Source organism: Channa argus, chromosome 24, assembly GCF_033026475.1.
Source record: "Channa argus isolate prfri chromosome 24, Channa argus male v1.0, whole genome shotgun sequence".
Lineage (NCBI taxonomy): Eukaryota > Metazoa > Chordata > Actinopteri > Anabantiformes > Channidae > Channa > Channa argus.
The window spans coordinates 4,651,870-4,672,082 of NC_090220.1; the positions used below are offsets into that span (position 1 = coordinate 4,651,870).

Here is a 20,213-nt window from a genome sequence, read left to right on the forward strand (position 1 = left end):
AAAGAGAACATTGTTTTACTTTTTCATAACCTTTGGTAAATTGCAAATGATAATATAAAAACGAGTTCAGTGCACGAAATCTCCAATGAAATGGGATTAACAGTTTTTCTGTGAATTATAATATAATATTTTCTGGAATTCTTTTTACCGTAAATAAACTCGGCAGTTAGTGTTTTGGAAAGAAAATAAGATATTTTGCATGACTCTGTGTTCTTTTGGCCTATCACAAGAATCACTGGTTCAGGATAAACCATCAGGGTTGAGGCTCTGGAAATCCTTTGTTGTGCTTTATTTGGAGGGTGTGTCTTGTCTGGGAGTGTGTTTGTGTTCTCCAAATCTGTGGGGACCTTTATCGTGTCTTGAGGGGCCAGAGGGGTGTGTGATTTCGTGTGTGTGTGCCCACAAATGTCTCGTAGGTTACCAAGGACAGCACTTATTCTTTAGGGCTATTTTGTAACTACCAACCTCTTCGTCTTCTGCCATTCATGCCCCTTTTCTCTTAGCCAATCAGCACAAAGTAACACCACTGCCCTGGCCAATGCCGCGGCTGACATGTTTACGTGCTCCCGGAAGGCAGGGACCATGATTAAGCATTCAGGTCAGTCAAGCGGAAGAAAAAAAGAGGACAGGGGGAGACCGGAAAGGAAGATGAGACCATTATGAGTTGAGGACTGATTGATGCACTCAAACAATGACCAGTCACTCAGAAATGAACACACGATATAGGTCATATGCCAGTGCTGGTTTTCTCATGTGGGCTTATATCCGGATCCTAAATCACAGAAAAAAAATGGACTGTGTGAGCATGTATTTACAGCCTCTCAAAGCAAGAATCTATTAACTTGTGTGTAGTGTAGTCATCTCTCTCATTTTGTGTGTGTATGTACGTATGTGTACATGTGTTGGTGTGTGTACCATTAAATATTAATGGTCCCAGCAGGGCTTTGCCTTCCCTCTTAGTAGGTCGTATTTCTGACAGGGTCGACAGCGTACCTTCACATTTAGTGCGGTTATTCCTTCAGGAGTATAAAACTCAGCCCAAAGAAGACCCTCAGCAGACCCTGGAGAAATCAGAGATAGGAACTTCCAGGGAGGAAGAATGTCATATATTTTCAGGGGGAGCAAACAATAATTTGTTAGTTGGAACCTCATGGTAATAGCAAAGATAATAATAACTTATATTATTTATTATTATTATTTTTTAGGTAGGGCATTTGTGACTTGCATATGCAAAGTGCATTAATTCATGTTTGCCTATCATCTCATTGCTGTTTTTGTTTTATATCCTTACTATTCTTTACTGTAATATGAATAGAATGATGGGACAATTACTGACTATGATTAGCCCGACAAGGCCACTCTTTTAAATCACAGGCCAATTTTTATTCAGCATTTAACTTTGACCTTTTGTAGATGGACCAAACTCAAAATCAATAGTGATATCCACAAGGTCTCTCTCCACTTAGGCAACTCTGTGTGTGTGCAGGTTATGTGTGCGTGCCCTCAATGTGCTAACACACTCTTACCAGATGGCCTTGTGACTCAGGTTGTCCTTTGTTTATCAGGCATCACGATGCATCCCTTCTTTTCTATCTGTCCTGTCACTCTTTCCAATGTCTCGTTCAATGGAAATCTCTTTAAATAAACTCCTAAGAGACACTTGGACCAGCCTCGTTTGTAAATTCTGTAAAGTCAGACATGTTTGTAAAGTCAGACAAGTCAGACAAATACCAAAGATTTGAGACGCATGCTGAGAGCATCCACTCAAATAAATCAAAAGTTACTACACCTTTATAGTGATTATGTTTAAAGCATGTTAAATTAAGTACAGTGTGTTTTGAATGGTAATACCAGAGCTACAGCTTTGCTCTGTGTTGGCTGACACAGAAAGCTAGAGCCAACTATGTGAAGTGGGCACCTGCCATAAAACACGTGCTCATCAACAAGACTCCCACAGTCAACACGGAACATTATAGTGATATGTTTTCTATGTTTCAGAATCCGTGTAGCCCTCACAGGCCACTCAGCAAACTGCATCTAATTTCACAGTAAGAGAAAGTGAACCAAGGACAACATCAGAATACAGTACAGTACAGTACAGTACAGATGGTAACAGTTACATAACCTACACAGGAAACACACACACAAAAAAAATAATTCCCCACACACACCCCGTTCTTAGGGGTGGTCTTATGCGTGGTAGTTCTAATGTTTTGGCCAACCTATTTAAAATGAATGGCAGAGCTGCTGTATTGGATTACATTAGATTATACAGGTATACCTAAAGTGTCCGTGTGTGTGTAAGTGTGTGTGTTTGTTTGTACTGTATATAGATAGATAGATGTAGATTAAACCCCATTATTACACTGCACTACCAAATTTTCCATTGACAATACATAAAGGGACCTCTCAGTTGTCAGACCCACCAGAAATGTATTCTTGCAGCGTTCTCCCACACAGCACACTTTTATTTTCTGTGTCTCTTTTGTTTTCACATTTCATATTTCATGTTTATTTTTTTTGTCCTAAAGTAACGTATGTCTTTCTGCCTTTAATTTAAAGTAACTTAAATGGTGTCACTGTAATGCGAAGAACTTACATGACCTGACTGAGGCGTATGGCACTGATCAAGGCATCCTTGTCCAAGTGACACCCCTAGACTGTATTAAACTCACTACCTCTAATCTGTATCATATTCTCTTAATTAGACTAGGGAGTGCAATAAATAGACACTGCAATTACTCAGGGCTGCCTGAGGGCTATTGACAGCCACTTGCATTTTAATAGCTTCACTCCTTGCAGGTCTTTTGTTCCACTATACAGTTTGATGCACCCTCCATTATCACATGCCCACGAACAATCACGGATGGTGCTGCTGCATGCTGAGATGTCAATGCCCACACAGTAGAGCTGCTGTACTACATGTTATTGTGCTGAGTGTGGGTGTGTGTTGGCAGTCAGTAGCTTATAATGCATGTGAGTAATTGATTTCCTCATACCTGCTTAGAAACACAGGGAGGGAGGGCAAGGTAGGAAGTATGCTGTAATATACTGTAAATGAGTAAGAGTTGTGTAGATGTTTTTGTGTGTACATAGGTGTGTCTGCAAGTGTGTTTTGTGTGTGTGCCAACAGCTTCGGGCCTCATGTACAATGGTGGTTCTCCTAATCTGTAAAGCAGCGGTTTGTATCCAACCAGCACATGCCTGGGGGATTAGGGCAGCTAATTACAATGTATAGTGGCTGGTTGCCATGGTAACATTAGTTAGGTAATGGGGGCTACAGGGATGGAGTTAATGTCAATTCACACATGCAATTCTGCAGTAGAGGCTACCCTTATATTTTGCTGCCTTACAGGCATATGGTATGTGAAGATATGCAACTGTATTAGAATCAATCAATCTGTGATATTAAGGGCAAATACTACCTTTTATTGAAGTCCTCTCTGGTGGAGAAGTGCTGTGGATGTGTGCAAACTGGTTGTGGAGTGGATAATGGGTATACATCAGCATTTAGGGCTTATCTGTTTGCTTCTTTTTTATGCTTTTAAGATTTTGATTGGCAGCTCTTGTCATTTTCCATTAAACATTTGGAGCCAAATCTCCCTTTTTTCTCGCCTTGTCTGTGCTTCGCTTTGCCTTTTTTTTCTCCCTCTCACTAGCAACTAATGTGTGGGAGTCCTGCAGCTTATTGACCTTTTTAAGTGTACTCCGTCTGTTTCCTGAGCACAGTTGTTAGCACTATCCGAGGAGCCAACCCATTATCATCTTGATCAGGCTGGTTGAGGGAAAAGGGGGAAGTCTTAAAGGTGGTCTGACTCACTTTTTTCTTTATTTATAATCTATGGTTTATAATTATACAATTAGCTCAAGCTCAGCTAGTATATATATTTTTTTAACTCTTAAGTTTTGTTAGGAAGATTTAACTGGAAAATGAGTGTGTGTTCTTCCTGCCATCCTGTTGCTATTCTTCTATTGTCATGTTGAGAAATACAGAAAATTCAGTGGAAGGAAATTCATCAGCTGATTGTTCTGATAATTAAATGATTGGACAGTCATTTTGTAGAGGACAAAATGTGCTCAAAAATGCGTTTTGAAGTTTGTCATAGAAATTAAAAAGGTGCCTACTTAAAATGTAAACATTTCTGACTGCTTACTTGCAGTTTCATGGATTATCTCTGAAATGCTGCAGTGAGATCTACAAGATCTACTTGACATTTAACGAAGACATTTAATGAACATATTTACTTAGCTAGTCTGTAAACATTTTAAACTTGTTCTGGAATTCAACCCTATACTATAAGTGAGCTTTTTTTGTCAAACCAAATTCCAATGCAATGCTTAAATAACACTCTAAACTGGAATCGGTTACTGTACAGAGAGACTGCTTAACTAAACATATTTCTCTTTGTGTGCATGTGGCCACATGCTCTCTTGCATGTCTTTAATAGTTGTTTGAGGGTCTGCGTGTGCGCTTATGGAAGAAGGTGGGTGCAGAGCTGTGTATTGATCACTTCCTAAGTTGGATAGATGACAGTTAGGATCACTCCTGTGGGAAGCAGCATTCAGTAAACAAAAACACAATCTGTCATTTCCTAACTGCCATTCTGGACAGTGCATGTTTGTTGTCAGCCAACAGGTTTATTTTTGATTTCTAAATGAGTTTTTGTGGTGAAAAGACCGATATCTTAGCACCTGATGATTGGTGAATCTGGTAAAAAAAATATAGAATTTAATTAAGTTATTAGAAATTTTTGTATGCTTTTTTTTTCTTTTTTTTGGCACGTTTTAAAAGTTACACATACATACACATATGGGTTCCCCAAGCCACTCTCCAAGTTATATAGTTTTGATTAAACACAGCTCCATAAGGTGAAATAAAATAGGTTTTCCTGTGGTGCTATCTTGGTGTATGTGTGTCTCCTCAGAGTCTCATGTCATGTTGCTGCTGTTGAAATACTTTATGTTGATGAATGGAATACAGGCCTGGGCTGTAAAGATAGACCTTCATAAAAGCTTTAATTTCCCCAGTGCCACTTCCTGATTGATGATTGCAGGACAGGGAGATGTAAAAGTCTATGTACTCTCTGTCAACACACACACACACACACACACACACACACACACACACACGTTAAGTCAATGATATCCTGCCATTGCTCCATAGGGTAATGAAGACTAGCTGAGCACATTGGATGGGCTGTTAGGGGCTCGGTGACTTGTCCAGAGAAAACTTCGACATATAGCCACGGGACTGGGGATCGAACCACTGGCCCTGTGGTCCGTGAACGACTGCCTTTACCAACTTAGCTACAGCCACACGCACAACCATAAATAAAGTAAATCTACGGCTTTTTGCTTGTCCCTTCAGGGGTCAGCACAGTGGAACGTGTTCCGCATGTTTACTTGGCATACGTTTTTTCACTGGATGCCCTGCCGCAACCCTCCCATTTTATCCTCGCCTGGGAGGATCGGCACCAGGGATCAAGCAGGGCTTGATCTCGCAGCCTTATGCATCCCAACCCAATGCTCTGCCACTCAGCCACCAGGCCCATACAACCATAAATATAGTACAGACAGATAAATAATAAAAATGTACATACATGTTGAGTCTCTCACCCACACTTTGTCCTGTTTTAATTATCTCACCGAAGATACTTAAAAGTGCACAAGAACTTTGGCCCATAAAAATGCCCATCTCCTGTAAATATGAGTGTTTTAAAGTGTGTGTGTGTGTGTGTGAGACACTTCATCACTGCAGCCATGCCCCTTATACAGAAGCAGTTTGCAGGGCTGCTGCTTCATGCCCACACAGTGTTAGATGGCTGCAGGGCATGATGTAATCCCACTTTTCCACAGAAAAATTGCTGAGCAAGGCAGCACAGCTCCCTAATTGAATTCTCACACTGCAGCAGCACATTTTCCTTCCTCCGACTTCATTAGTTTGCAACTTTACACAGCTAACTTGAAGCTCCTATAGATAGATAGATGAAAGAGGTAGCCAGAAGGATGAGACTATAAATGGTGTGCTAATTGCATTTTTTTATTTGTCCCAAGGAGACTGTTCACCACTATATTAAAATATGTAATTATCTGTCAGGAATTTCAAGATTCAAGAGTCTTTGTAATTTCACACATGGTATTTAAAAAATACAGGCTGAAATGAAATTTTGTTCCTCACCAGCTTCTGACAGTGCACAAAATAGAAAACTACTAATAAATAAACAAAAAAACTGTAAATAGGTAGCAAGAACACAACACACAGTAGATTAAAGTGACAAGTGATTTCAAATTGTAAACAGTTGACACTCACTGAGCAGCGGTCCTCTCATGGAGAGGAGTTTAAAGTGAGTGTGAGGAGGTACAGTCTGTTGTGAGTCTCCCAGCAGTGTAGGTGTGGGAGTGGGTGTATAAATGGGGGGGGCACCGATCATTTGTCAGTCTCACAGCTTGTGCAAATAAGTTTTTCAGCATCCTGCTGGATCTGTACCTCATACTCCCATACCTCTTGCCAGATGGCAGGAGGGAGAACAGGCCATGAGAGAGGTGCTGAGGGGTGCACACACAGCGCTGCTGATAGATCTCCTTCATGATTGGAAGACCAACAATTTTGCTCGTGCTTTTTTGATGACTGCTGAGGGGTTGATGGAAAAGGATCGGTTGTCTGTGAGGTACACACCCAGGAACACTGCTGACCCTCTTCCTTGTAGCACTGTCTATGGTGAGACGTGTGTGGTGAGCTTTGCTGGACTTCCTGAAATCAAACACCATTTCTTTGGTTGTGGAAACTGCACCACATTGCAAGGTGCTCCACCTCCAATCTATATGCGGACTCATCATTGTCCGCGATGACACCAACCAATGTTGTGTCGTCCGCAAACTTGAAGATGTGATTGCTGCTAGACCTGGCTGTAAAGTCATGCGCAAGCAGGGTGAAGCCTGTGCTCATCGAGATGGGTCTTGATGTCTGCTGCCGCTTTGTCAGGAAGCTGAGTACCCAATTACTGGTTGAAGTCTCCGCACCTAGCAGCCTCAGTAATCCTTGATTACATGTTACATGTCAGCATACATGTTGACTGTGTCATGTCTGTAGTCCAACTTGTCCAACATCTTATTGCCTGTGTCTTAAAGAACACTGTCAGTGATTTTGCCTCCTGTGGTTCTGTTTTGGGGAGTACATGTATATGATGGTCCTATATTAAAATATGTTTATGTTTCTAGCTCCTTAGCCTCCTTTAGAGGACATAATCTAGATCCTTCATAACAATCTTACCCCATAAACTAGAAATGTTGATATTTAAAGGCGAAGTGATGAAACCTTATCATAAAACCCCCCTTTTTGACCTTTTGTCGAGTTTACCCAGTCTGAAATTCGTTGACCGTGGGAGTTTCCCTCTCGCAAGTTTTGCTTGCAAAAACCAATCGACAACGGAAGCTTAAATGTGGCTGTTAAACACATATACTGTGTATATATATATATATATATACTGTATTTATTTTTGTGCCAGTTCTATATTCCGTGAACAGGCATGATAATACAATTAAAACCTGAGTAATATTATCATTGCAGAGGTATATTGTGTCTCTGTTTCACTCACTCTTATTCACTCTCACTCACTTACACGTGGCAACTGTCGCACAGGAAGGTAGAGCCATTGTCCACCAATCCCCCAATTGCTGGTTTGATCCCCATCTCCTCAAGTCACATGTTGAGCAAGACACTGAACCCCAACTTAGTTGCTCCTGGTGAGTGCAGCTCCGATATCGGTGTGTGAGTGTGTGTGGTAGTGGGTTCGAATGGGTGAATGAGAAACAGTGAAAACCGCTTTGAGTGGCAATACGTAGAAAAGTGCTATATAAGTGCAGACCAATTACATCTTTCTCTCCCTCTCCCGACCTCTTCTTTGCCCTCGGCTAGTTTATGACTCAGTCTCCTCAATTTAAAAAGTTTCTCTTGTGCTCTGGTATAAATAGTGCAGTCCTGCCAGGAACATCGGCTACCTCCCGACATGACCAGAAAGCTTACTGGCAAGCAGAAAGCATTTGCATCAATCTGGCCAGTTGTCATGGCAGCCTTTGTCCTTGCCATGGAAACAAGGCCAGTATTGATAGTGACAGGTGGCTTTAGAGCTGTCTGTCAGGAGTCGTTAACAGTGAGAGTGATGTGATCTGAAGTTAGGATGTGTTAACTGACTATGTGACGGTATAGTTGTCTAGCAGACACAGGACTGCAGATTTAACTAGTTGGTTATACAAACAATATCTTGGTTTTACACAGCAGGCATGGTGGGCTATCTTCACTGCCACACACACACCGCAGTGCGGGTATAGTAATTTTTTATAAATCAAAAAAGTAACAAAGAAAAGTTGACCGTATTATAGTTGTAGATGTAAAGTGTTACCACAATCAGTAGGATAAGTTATAGAGACACTTCACTACATTTTATTGTCCTACTGTGTCCCTAAAAGAAAGATACTTGGGTTTCATACTTAAGGGAATCAGGGGTATGTGTGCCATTTGGCAAGGCATGTAGCACTTGTTGATATCTTTCAGTCTGAACGAAACTATCATGATAGACAACAGACTCACATTGCATTTCAATGAACCACCAGAGTGGCTGAAAATCAAACCTGGAAAACAGACAATAACAAAACAGTGGTGTTATGACAAGGACATTTCAGCAGCAAACATTTGACTTACAGTACAGTAGAGCTACAGTACATACTTACTTTGATTTTAATCTAATATTTGTCAACTAGAAACCCGGAATCTGCTAAAAAAGTTGTTTTAACACTCAAGGGCATATAACACAATTGGCCTTTGCTCACACTGCAACATGTAAATTTATGATGCAGTTGCTGAAGTGATCTACAATTTCAGGTGTTTTGCGTGTGTGTATGTGTATTTACTTTGTTTGAAAGGTTTTCTAATGCAATCCATTCTTATTAACTCGGGCGTCATTGATCTGACCCCATCAACACACATCAGAGCCTATGAGCAAGATCAAAAATGTAAAATACAAAGTACACACTAGTGTGTTTGATATTTAAAGCAGTAGTGGGAAAAACATGAAACCATTATAATCCTAGTGATGTATTTTGCATATCTAGGTAAATTCTGTTTGTTGTTTTTATCCAAGGACTCACTGGCCATGTGGAACATGACATAATGATCAATTTCTCTAAATAGACCAACAATCCTCTTCCTGTTTTTACATTGGCATTCTGCACACATTTCCAATAGCTGTGATGAACAGTTGTTTCAATTACTGCTGTGATGCAGCAGAATGGGAAAACAAGTATGGCTTCCATGAAGAAATTATGCATATCTAAAACTTGTTTGAACCATCCTCAATATGCCATCAACATTTTAATTAAAGCTTTTTCTCTAATCCTGCTACTGTCAGCACATGCAGACTTGCAGATTTGTCAAAAATCTGTAACTGTTTTGAAAGTTTGCGCACTTAAATTTACTTAGGTCTTGAAATGTGTTGTTGATTGAATTAAAATACAAACCGTTGCAGGGCCAGTTCGTTATGGTTCTGCATGACAGCAGGGTTAAACAGTTTTGGAACTCTGTACACGGTTGTGTTGGAACACAAACAAAAGTCATTCATTGACATCCCCGTTTTACTGCAAACAACACCTGGAGAATGGCTGAAATGCAGGAACAACACAGAAGAAAAATCATCATGATGGAGGCTGTTGCATTAAAGTAACGCGAGTTAGGTTAAATAAGCATAGTTAGTGTAGTGCATATCACAATGTATGTATTCGACAATGTTTACTCTTCCTTTTGATTCTTAATGAATCGTTGACAAAAATGGGTAAAGAAATGCATCTATTTTTGAAAAGTTTACTTTGTTTTACAATTTAGCTGCAGATTCTGTCAAATCAGGCTTTTCATGCCACAACAGTCACAAAGAAGTCTGTGAAATCATGCAGGAACCTTTTGTAAATCATGCAGGAAATCATGCTTACCTTAATGTCCACATTTATAAATCCATGATGTGGGATTAACCTAATCCGATATTTGATAAGCCTCACAGGTTGTTTTTCAACATACAAATGCGCTAACCGTGCATTGCAAAAGTACTATATATGATTCATCATTCCAATCATCACTTGCTGGATTAGCTTCCAACGTCAACAAAATTTAAATAATTTTCAAACTTGAAGATTTAACTCGTTCACAACTAGCTTCACTGCAGCTGCTTATGAGTTTTAAATTGATTGGTTTGAGTAATGTTGGCTTTTCGTTATCTTGCTAGTCCAGTGAGTTACTAGAAATCCAGTCTTTGTTCCTTGCACAATACTGTACATGGAGCCTGACTAAAATTCATGCACATACACCCACACTATTGATTTTTATGATTACAAACCATGACCCGTAAGCCATAAGAGGACAGGACAGTCTTTTTGATCATTTTTTTTTGCAATATTCAGTGGACAGAGAAACATATTGATGTCTAAACATGTTTATAGCTTTCATACAGTACGTGCACGTTTGTTGCTTCCTGCTTGGCTGTGGGTGTATTTGAATACAACATTGTTGTTTCATTTAAATAAGTGTTATCTGAAATGCCTTTAACAGTGGAAGTATTGAACGGCTCCAAACTAGCTCACTACATTTTTGTACCACAAGCTTTTCAGTTTGTGTTGCTGAAGCTGAGTTGAAGAAAGGGCGCCAGAGGGGAACATTATGACACAGCTTGACTGCATTTGTGACATGGACTGCTGCCAGTAAAGGTGTTTTGGGTGAGACACCACTCACTATCATACACCATCACGCTCATGGCTTTCTTTTTTGAGACTGCGTGTGCCATCCGTTCTCTACTTTCCAGTAATGGTAAGTCAGGTGCCTTGTGTAGTTTCTCTTGTCTGTGATGTTTTGTGGGGGTTGCTCTTGACTGCATACGTTAGGTTGTGTAGGTTCACTTCACTGAAATAACGTCTAGGGCCATATTGATTTCTCAATAGGATTTTTCACCTCTGCACATTAATCCTTGTACTTGAAATTATGTCTTGGTCTGAATCTTTGTGTAGCGCTTTAATGAGCAGTAATAATAGTTTTGTGCGGATGACACTGTAAAACTCCCTCTCTTCGGACTCTGCAGCATTAAATTTTCCAGTTTGTCATGCATGGTGGTTGTCAGAGGGCATTAGTTGACAGAGGCAACCTACATTTTAGCCTGTCAGACTGTGTGCAGAAAAACATTTACACATGTGGACCAAGTAGTGGACCACCATAATGACCATATTTGTTTATACAAAATCGGCTCCATAGCATCATTACACTAACAATATTCTGTTTGATTATTAAGACAATCTTACAAAGTCATTTGTGACAGTGCATGTCACATTGCACATCATCTTTCCCCTTTTTCCTCTCTAATTTTAACTGGCATCTATTTACAATGGCAGACCTGGCACCAGCACCCTCTGTTTTTAGCTATGCTAGCACCTTGATTCTTTCATGGCCCATGGAGGGATATGCCAGTCTATCTGTTGTTTGGTTGGTTGTTGGTTCAGTCACCTCTCTGCTTCAAAATGAAATATATTAAACATATTGGATAAATTGCCAAAATACTTTTACTTCATCAGTTGAAAAACATTTCACCTACTTTGTTTTTACAGTTCCATCATGTGGTCGTAATTAAGTTTGTCAAATGTTTTGTTCGTAGCCTACTTTGCATCCCAAAAACCTTTACAACAAATAGCAAATGCTGCAAGCAGATTCGCTCAGCTCGTTCGACATGTTATATCTGTTAAACGTGCTGATATAAACATTATGAGCGTCTTATGATGGTATCTTGTTGAGAAAGATTTTTTGAGTTACGTTGTTGATTTTAAAATGAAAGTGTCATTTTAGAAAGCGCAACAACTTTTCTGTCAATTTGATTATTAAAAAAACCTTGTCAGGTGCTGTCTATCCACATGAAGTTGATATTCACAGTGTCTTATCTGTTTTGCTGCTCAGTCTTGACTTTAATAGACTGTAATTGCCTTTTCAATTACCTGGTTACGCTTCTTCTTTTTCTGATATGTAAACGATAAGCTGGATGACATACATTATGTAATTTTCTCCCTCTCTGTACGCACTTCCTCTCTGTTATATCTGATGCTTTCTCTGTAATAAACCCTTCATACTTGTAGTAGTTCATTAGCCTTTGCCTTCATACTGTAAACACACTGAGCATGTACTCTTGTGAGGCAGTGGGGAGATGTGATTGGAGTTTCAACTGTTGTCAAGAAAATGTTACAGACACAGTGTTGCTGAACACAGTATTTAAATTCATTTATGAACATGCGTATTGTACAAACTTCCTGATCTGACAGTATCTCTGGTGTATGCGTGTTGCAGTCTATGATTGTAAATCCCGTCCTTTATAGTGCAAGAGCAGTCAATGTGAAGAAACAGATCTAATACTAAATATTCCTCTGTGAAAAAACTAAACCCAGAGTGCAGAGGTGGATTTAAGTTTCATGTATAGGTAGTTAGTGATATTTACTAGTATGATTGCTTTGCTGTAGTTAGATGTAAGTGTAGAAAGCCTGTCTTTTCATTATTGAAACATTAATGCCTTTATGTTTTCTCAAGCACAAATCACATTTTTAAAAACTAAAGTAAGCACCATTATTTCATTCAATGTATTTTATCAATAAATGTCAACTTTACTGCCAATGTCTTTTTTAATAGCTTGTGGTAGTCAATTAAAATGCGATTTACTTATATATTTACTGTACACAGGTTTCATTAAGCATAATGAGCTTCATTAGTCATTCTGAGAACAAAGAGCTTTGTCGTCCTGCTAATTTCTATGTAGAATAGCAGATGACTGAGACTGATGACCTATGAAGAGAGTTTCTACACAGTGGGAATTTTTGCATTTAATATCATATGAACATATTTGGCATTGTCTTCACACATGGGTATAATCTGAATGTTAGTTATAACACACTCTGCATTTCTTCTCCTTGATTTCCTCTGTTTATTGACTGCGTGTTGGTTCTTTGTGTGATCTCATCACTGAGTGGGCAAGCAAAGGGCACACTTTGACAGCTGCCTCTTTCTGTTGTCTTTGCCTTATGCATATCCATGTTTTTTATTAATATGGCCCATCAGACAGAATAAGGTTAAATAATAAACAGGCTCCAAACTGTCTACAATGAAACACAGAACAGCTTATTTGCATACACATTAAACGAGCAAATGCATGAGTGGTCGTGCAGCTGTACTGTAAGTATGCACAGAAAAACACAGAACCAAAGCTCTTTGTCCCTGATGTACCTGTTTTGTGTTTCTGAATGGCTGCTATATGGGATAGAAATGAATCGAGGCCTACAGTGAATCTTTGTGAAAGGAGGGAACGGGGCTTCTTGTCTAGACATGAGTGTTTAGTTGAGTGCAACATGGAAGGATTTCTGTGCTATTCATTTGTTGTTGTCAGTCTGTCACAGGCCTAAACACTAAAAAAACAAACACCACCTTCAGGCAAGGTTGGTATCCAGTTCATCTAACCTTCTGCATGTCTTAACAGTGGGGCTGGAGAGAAATTTTAAGTCTTTGGTTTTAATTTTTTTAAGGTTTATTTTTGAGAGCTTAAATGCCGCATACATTTCTGAGGTACAGTACTGTAACAAGAACACCTCTCTCCTCCATACTCTCTCATGCTCTTACTTAACTTTAGCAGACTGGGACAAACTGGCCTTTCATGAGGCCAGAAGGTGCACAGAGAAGTCAGAGAACAGACGGGAGAAAGATGTGCCAAGGGAAAGCAAACAAAAAAGAAAATGCACACATTTTTCTGTGGCCTGATCTGAGCATTGCTAGATAAACAATATGACCTCAGCCCCTCTCACCTTAATGTCGCATGTTGTACTAGCGTCATCTTGCTGTGATTCACCACAGTTTGTGTTTTTGGGCATGCTTCACTAAGCCATCCAAGATTGAAATGCACCATTTGTAAAATATTTCCCCAACAGCTATAAATAAACCATATGGTGACCGTGAAGTCGGTCTGTTTACAAGCTCACATGCAACTAACAGATGGAGGCAATTTCTTTTTTTTTTTTATTTTGATTGGCAGGTGGGTGGTACAGTGACTGTGTATTGTGGTCCGTTTTGGAAGGTGACAGAAGGTGGTGTGTCGACCGCTCTTAGCACCCATAAACATTAGCTTTTTTGTATGTTGAGCTTGACCTCTGTGGCTCATTAGAGTCTGGTATTCTTACACACACACACACCCCAGTCAAGCACATGTATGTCTGTGAAATGGTGATGAGTTGGACTTTATAAAGTGGTGGTTTGAGCTCAGCACAGGTTATATGCAGGCAGATAAGCACACCTACACACCTCCCACATGATTCACTTGACAAACATTTGGTTCAGCTTTTACTCCAGCCCACTGCTGTATGGCTTTTTGTAACAGTTACACAAGCTTTGGTGCTTAGAGTCCATGAATACACCGTAAAACAGTATCAGATTTAGATGCACTTTTACTTCCTTACAGTAAAAGAACAAAAAACATTTTTTTAGTTTGTTATTGCCACATATCTGTCTGATATCTTTTTAAGTCACACAAGCTTTTTACATTCCTCTATCCCCTTTTGTTATTCCAGTTTTCTTTACCAGGGATCTTTTGAAAGCAGAGCAGGAGTCGTTCAGAGTTGTTCCACTGAAGCTGTCACTGTTACTCAGGCCTGAATGCATGTGGTGTCATAGGACATGAATTTCAACCTCAGTACTGAACCCTTAGCCTAATATATACTGTAGCATGCTCAGCACAACACTTCTGAAAAGCAGATTAATTACATAGGCAGATGAGCCCTAAAACCAGCCCAACTGGACTGTTTCATGCTGTTGTGGTCATGTTTTAGCTTCAGCAGTGCCCAGTTAAGTGTCACATTTAAAAAGTAACTACATGCCCTCTCCTTGCATACATTTTCTATAGAATGCTTTCAATTCACACTCTCTCCTAATGTGTTTGTTACATGTAACAAAGATCCTCCAAAATGCTTTTAATCCTCTTGGTTACATTTACTTCACATTTAATAGCTACTAATCTAACACAATAGGTAATCAGTAAAAGGAGAATTTGGGGCTTAAAAAATATCCTTGAGAAAATACTGGATTGTTCTGACAGACCTGTTGTGAGTAACTGGAGTCCAGTGATGGCTTTTTTTTCTCTGTGGTGAAATACTAACCAGGATCTTTCTCTCTCCCCCCCAGACTTCAACTACAACACAGATGGCTATGAGGGTGACGGGGCAGAGGATGTCAAGTCACAGGATGGCTCTGAGACACTGCCCTACATAGATGAATCGCCCACCATGTCGCCCCAGCTGTGCGTGCCCCAAGGGCCAGACGGAGAAACAGTCTCCCCCACACCACCAGAGGGCCTGCCGCATGGGGTAAGATTGCATGTACTCTCTCTATCACACGCACACACACACGCACACGCACACACAAACACCAAAGATGCTGGTACAAATCAGTTGAACTTGTGGACTGCGCTTCTACATGAGACATAAATTATAGACTGGATCTTCCAGGTTGTGATTACATGCTAGATGACCGCTCGGGAACATTTCACCTCCAGGCAAGTTTCCTAGTTGCGTCTAGTGCTGTTCAGGTAGTTTTTGTTTGTTTGGTTGTGTGTCAACTATAGTCAATATAATTTTCACCTATAGCTGGTGTATTATTATTAACTGTATTTTTTAATGAATTAATTTCTACACCACTATTAGATTAAGGCAAATTCATTAAGATGTGACGAGTTGGAATCAGTATGCAGCGACGTGGTGAAGTGGTTATTGTTGCCACCTCACAGCTAGAAAGGTGCGGATTTGTGTCCCAGACCGACTGTGGCCTTTCTTTGTAAAGTTTGCATGTTCTCCCCATGCTTGTGGGGTTTGCTCTGGGTGCTCCGGTTTCCTCCCACAATCCAAAGATATGCAGGTTCGGTTTAGTGGTGACTCTACAATTGCCTATAGGTGTGAATGTGCGTGTTTGTCTGTCTGTGTAGGTCTCGCTGTGTCGGCCATGAGATAGAATGGCGACATGAGCAAGGTGCACCCATCTCTTGCCCTGTGACAGCTGGGCTCAGTTGTCACAACATAAGTTTAAGCTTTATTTCTAAATGACAATTTTAAATGTTTTCACATCTGTCATTATGTTAATGTTCACTTTAATCCATTTCCAATTTAAATGAGTGGAAAAAATGCTAAATTTCTTGTTAGTCAAAATGCTGTCTTTAAACACAGCTTTTAAATACTGTAACATCCTATTTGGATTTTAAAACAGTAATACAGGCAGTGTGTTCCCGTCTAATTAGTAATAGAAGATTTGCCTGAATTGATTTGACCTTAGGCTCTAACTTTCTGATGTCTGTGTGATCACAGTGTTTTAGTTTTCTCAGGGCTAGGATCTTAAACCCTCTGTAATTGCTAGCAATTAGCCACAGTAAATATGGTGCTGTAGGAAATGACAGCTGACCCAAAAGGGGTTCGACACCACCAGCACTGATCTGCCAGTCTATGGGTGAATGGAGAATATTCACACATTGTTATAGATTTCCTGCTGCTACAGGAAATATATAAAACTTTATGGTTTTAATTGGATTTTTTCAGTGAATTCTAACCAGACATTTGAAACATCTGATGCGAAAGTGTTCATGAAATGCAGTCTTAAGTCATACTCATAATAAACACTACTTAATTTTTTTTTTTGTTTTGCTTAATTTATTGTCTGTGGTCCTGTCATATAGTATAGCAGTGCTTTTTTTCACAGTGTGCAGCTGTGTTCCCTGCTGTCTTCTCAGTGAGAGTTCCATTCTAATTCTTCACTCTTCTCTTCCTTGCTCATGATTATTCTTTTAATAACCGTGGTTTATGAATTATTAAGCTTATTGATATATTTGTCCATGGTGAGTCACTCAATTTGGAGTCAGCTCATGAAAATGAAAATGTGTCTCCATCTAGAGGGTAAAAAAAGTAAGAACAGATGAAACTATATTTTTAAATGTTGAAAACTACGTAAGTAAAGAGGCTAGAGCTCAGTAAATAAGTCACCTTAATGAAAACCAATGACATTGTCATTAACACAAACAGAAATAATAGCCTTATTTTGCTCATATCTTGACTATGTTACATAACTGGGTATATTAAAGGGTAATGTCAATTGGCTCTGACCTTACAGGGTTTTCATCAAAGTATTACACATTTAAATTTTTCGACCTTCTAGAAGCCAAACTTGCTGGTTTTGTTTAGTATTAACTTATCCATTTTGTCCTTTCTGTGTCTTCTGGCTCCTTGCACTACAGCAAACTGAGTCCAAATAGTTCAAAGTGTGAGCTCATTTAATACTACACAAGTCTGTTGGTTCAGAATTTATGTTATGTCTTCTTGTGGAATCTAAAGTTCCTCCCACTGAATTGTCCTGTCCCAAGTACCTTGTTAATTTGAATTTTCCTTACATTGAGTTTGCATGGCCCTTTCATTTTCTGAAATACAGATGGCCTGTTGCTCTTTAGATTTCCCTTCTTTGTTTAAAAGGAGGATGTGGGAAGGTAATGTGGTGTAAAGCAAATTTGTCAATTAGGCTAATCAAATCAGATGGTTTAATTTGATTTATGTTTTCTTCCTCTGCTTTTAATGCTCCTTGACATATTTATTCTCCGTTATGTTCTTCTTTTTGCTCTGGCAATAATTTTATCTCCCCTATTTCCTCCACTCATATTAATGCCTTGTAATGGTTGTGACGCCACATGCATACATTTATTCTGATTCATTTTTCCAATGATCTTCTAAAGTCCTCTAAAATAATCCTGACTATAAAACATAGGTTAGATTGTAAGAACTGGCCTAGAGTTTTATAAATTATTCTTCATGTAGCAAAAATTAGGTTTGGGATAAACAGAAGGGGTAAAACTTAAGGCCAAAGAACTACAGAGAGTTGAATTTGAGGAAAATCTAGAGTCTAGAGGGTCATTTCCTGTGAAGTGGAATCCAGTGGCCATGAGGCAGGTCAGAGGTCATAATGAATGAATTGTACTCATTCACAAATACGCACCAACTCTTGAGTTCAATCATTAAAATCTGACTCTGTAACCAGAGTCAATGGATACTTTACTTAGCTTCGTGCACACAAACACAAACTTGTGATTTAACCGTGTGTTCTGCCTGTGTAAAACTGCTGTAAACCAGTAAACTATGTAGGCTGTAATGAGAATCAGCTGCACCGGCAGCACATCAGCTACTCTCAGCTCAACATCTACCGTAAGGCTCTCAGCAGATCAATAAAGAGACGATGGCCAGTAAGGAGGAGACAAAAATGAACTCTGTGATGCCAGAAAGTCAAAAGCTGTTTGTTTTTCTGATGAGGAAGTGGCTTTTGCCTGGCTAGAAGAAAGAAATAAGCAGGCTGACCATTCCCGTGAAGCACTGAAACTAAAACTGCTAAAATAGCCATCAAGGAAGTGCCTGGATAGTGTTTGTTGTTAGGGGAGGGGCATGAATAGGGAGGGTAGTGCAACAGTGTAACGCACAGACACACACCAGGAAGCCCAGCAGAGGAAGGGGGTGGGGTTGCGTAGGCGGGGTCCTTTCTCTTTCTATCCATCTCTCTCAGTGTCCAGACGACTTGCTCTGAAGGGAAAACACTTATGTGTCTAGGCAGGCCCAGAAGAAGAGAATCACAGGTAGATAGAGGAAAGGAGGAGGAGGAGGAGGAGGAGGAGGACTGAGCGATAAGGAGAGGAAGAATAATGGAGGAGGAAGAGGAGGAGGTGCTGTGCTACTTGGACAGGGTCCTGGAGGAGGAGGAGGTGTTTGAATATGGAGATGGGGAGCTGGACCCTATCACTCTGGTACATAGACAGTTCAAGGTGAGACAGCTGGATGCAGGGAAAAAACACCAATGCACAAATGTAGCCATTTGCAGTTCTAACACTCAGACAAGTCTAGAAAGCTTGGCTAAATATAGTCTTATTGCTGTCTTGGTGTGATGTGGCATCACTATGTGCTGCTACATGTGCCTATGAGCCATCTGTGCTGCTGAGTGTGTGTGTGTGTGACAGCCATTAGTGTCTCAGCATGGCTTGATGCGGCAGCTACTGGGGAGCACATGTCTCCTTTACTCTGCAGCTTTTTAAAAGCATCTGGTTTCTGCTTCTCACAGTAACTTCTGCATATTAAGAAGCTTTTGTGTGGTTTTGTGTCTCCTCCTAGTTGATGAATTGACAAAAAAGCAGTGCTGCTCATGTTGTTTCTAGTCTAGTCAGCTTGGTCATCACACAGAATGAGAACAGAGGCCACAAAACAAAAGCACATTTCTTTGTGTAAAAAGTTAAACATAGTTCTTGTAGAGGAGCAGGTTGTCAAAATCCTTTCAATGGTTATGTGTTTCTCATCTTGCCATCAAGTCACACAGTAGCTCTTTGTGCAGCAGAAGGAAAATATCCCCGCTGTTGAGGGGGAAAAAGGAGTTTTTCCCTTCCTTTCCTGCCTTTTTTTTCATCCTGCTGTGACATATTTGTCACTAAAGGAGCAAGCTTTGCACGTTACCAACAAACACACAGATCCTTGTACTTCTGTGTGTTTACTCTGAAAGTGAAATGTATCAGTCTGTGTTGTTTAGTCTGAAGGTCAGGGCAACTACAGGGAATCTGTCAGTGTGCTTCAGACTAAGAAGAGCTAAGAAAAGCTGCTCCATGTTGCTGTGGGATATTATTTCAATAAAAATTAAAAACATGTCAGAAGATGTGGGTAATGCATATGGTTTGTGTTGCCTAAAAGACAAAGTGAGTGCTGGAGTGAGTGTGTCAAAGACTTTTAAGTGTGACTGATATCTAGAGTTGCTTAAAGTCTTTCAGTTTCATTCAAGGAATACCAGACACATTGAGAAGCGTCTTAAAAGCTCAAACTTTACTGCAGTAAATACATTTGCTGGCAAAACGCAAAAGCAATCATCGCCTATACCTATCGCCAACAATTTCAGTGAGAAAAATACATATATAATTCCAAATCAGATTGATCAAATTATTTCAATATGTATGCCTTTTTATATGTAAGATCCCCTTTTTGCATTAAAACATGATTTCTCCCATTTATTGCTTGATAAACTTTGCTAAATGCTTTGTGATTTGCAGTTACATATTTTGGAAGCAGGACAAAATCATAGTTTCACTAAGATTCTCTTGCAAGTTCATTTCTAA

General features: G+C 39.8%; 1 protein-coding gene across 7 annotated transcripts in view; it reads left to right on the top strand.

Moving 5' to 3' along the window:
- Window positions 1-20,213, top strand: part of abr (ABR activator of RhoGEF and GTPase) — a 104,516-nt gene that overhangs the window by 25,182 nt on the left and 59,121 nt on the right. For 3 of the 7 annotated variants that reach the window (XM_067494799.1, XM_067494800.1, XM_067494801.1), the window contains exon 2: window positions 15,230-15,411. In XM_067494799.1, the coding sequence (XP_067350900.1) occupies window positions 15,230-15,411 (182 nt within the window). Of the gene's footprint in view, window positions 1-10,727; window positions 10,847-15,229; window positions 15,424-18,705; window positions 18,885-20,213 lie in introns of those variants that run through there. The other 4 variants (XM_067494802.1, XM_067494807.1, XM_067494803.1 and 1 more) reach the window with 4 other exon arrangements.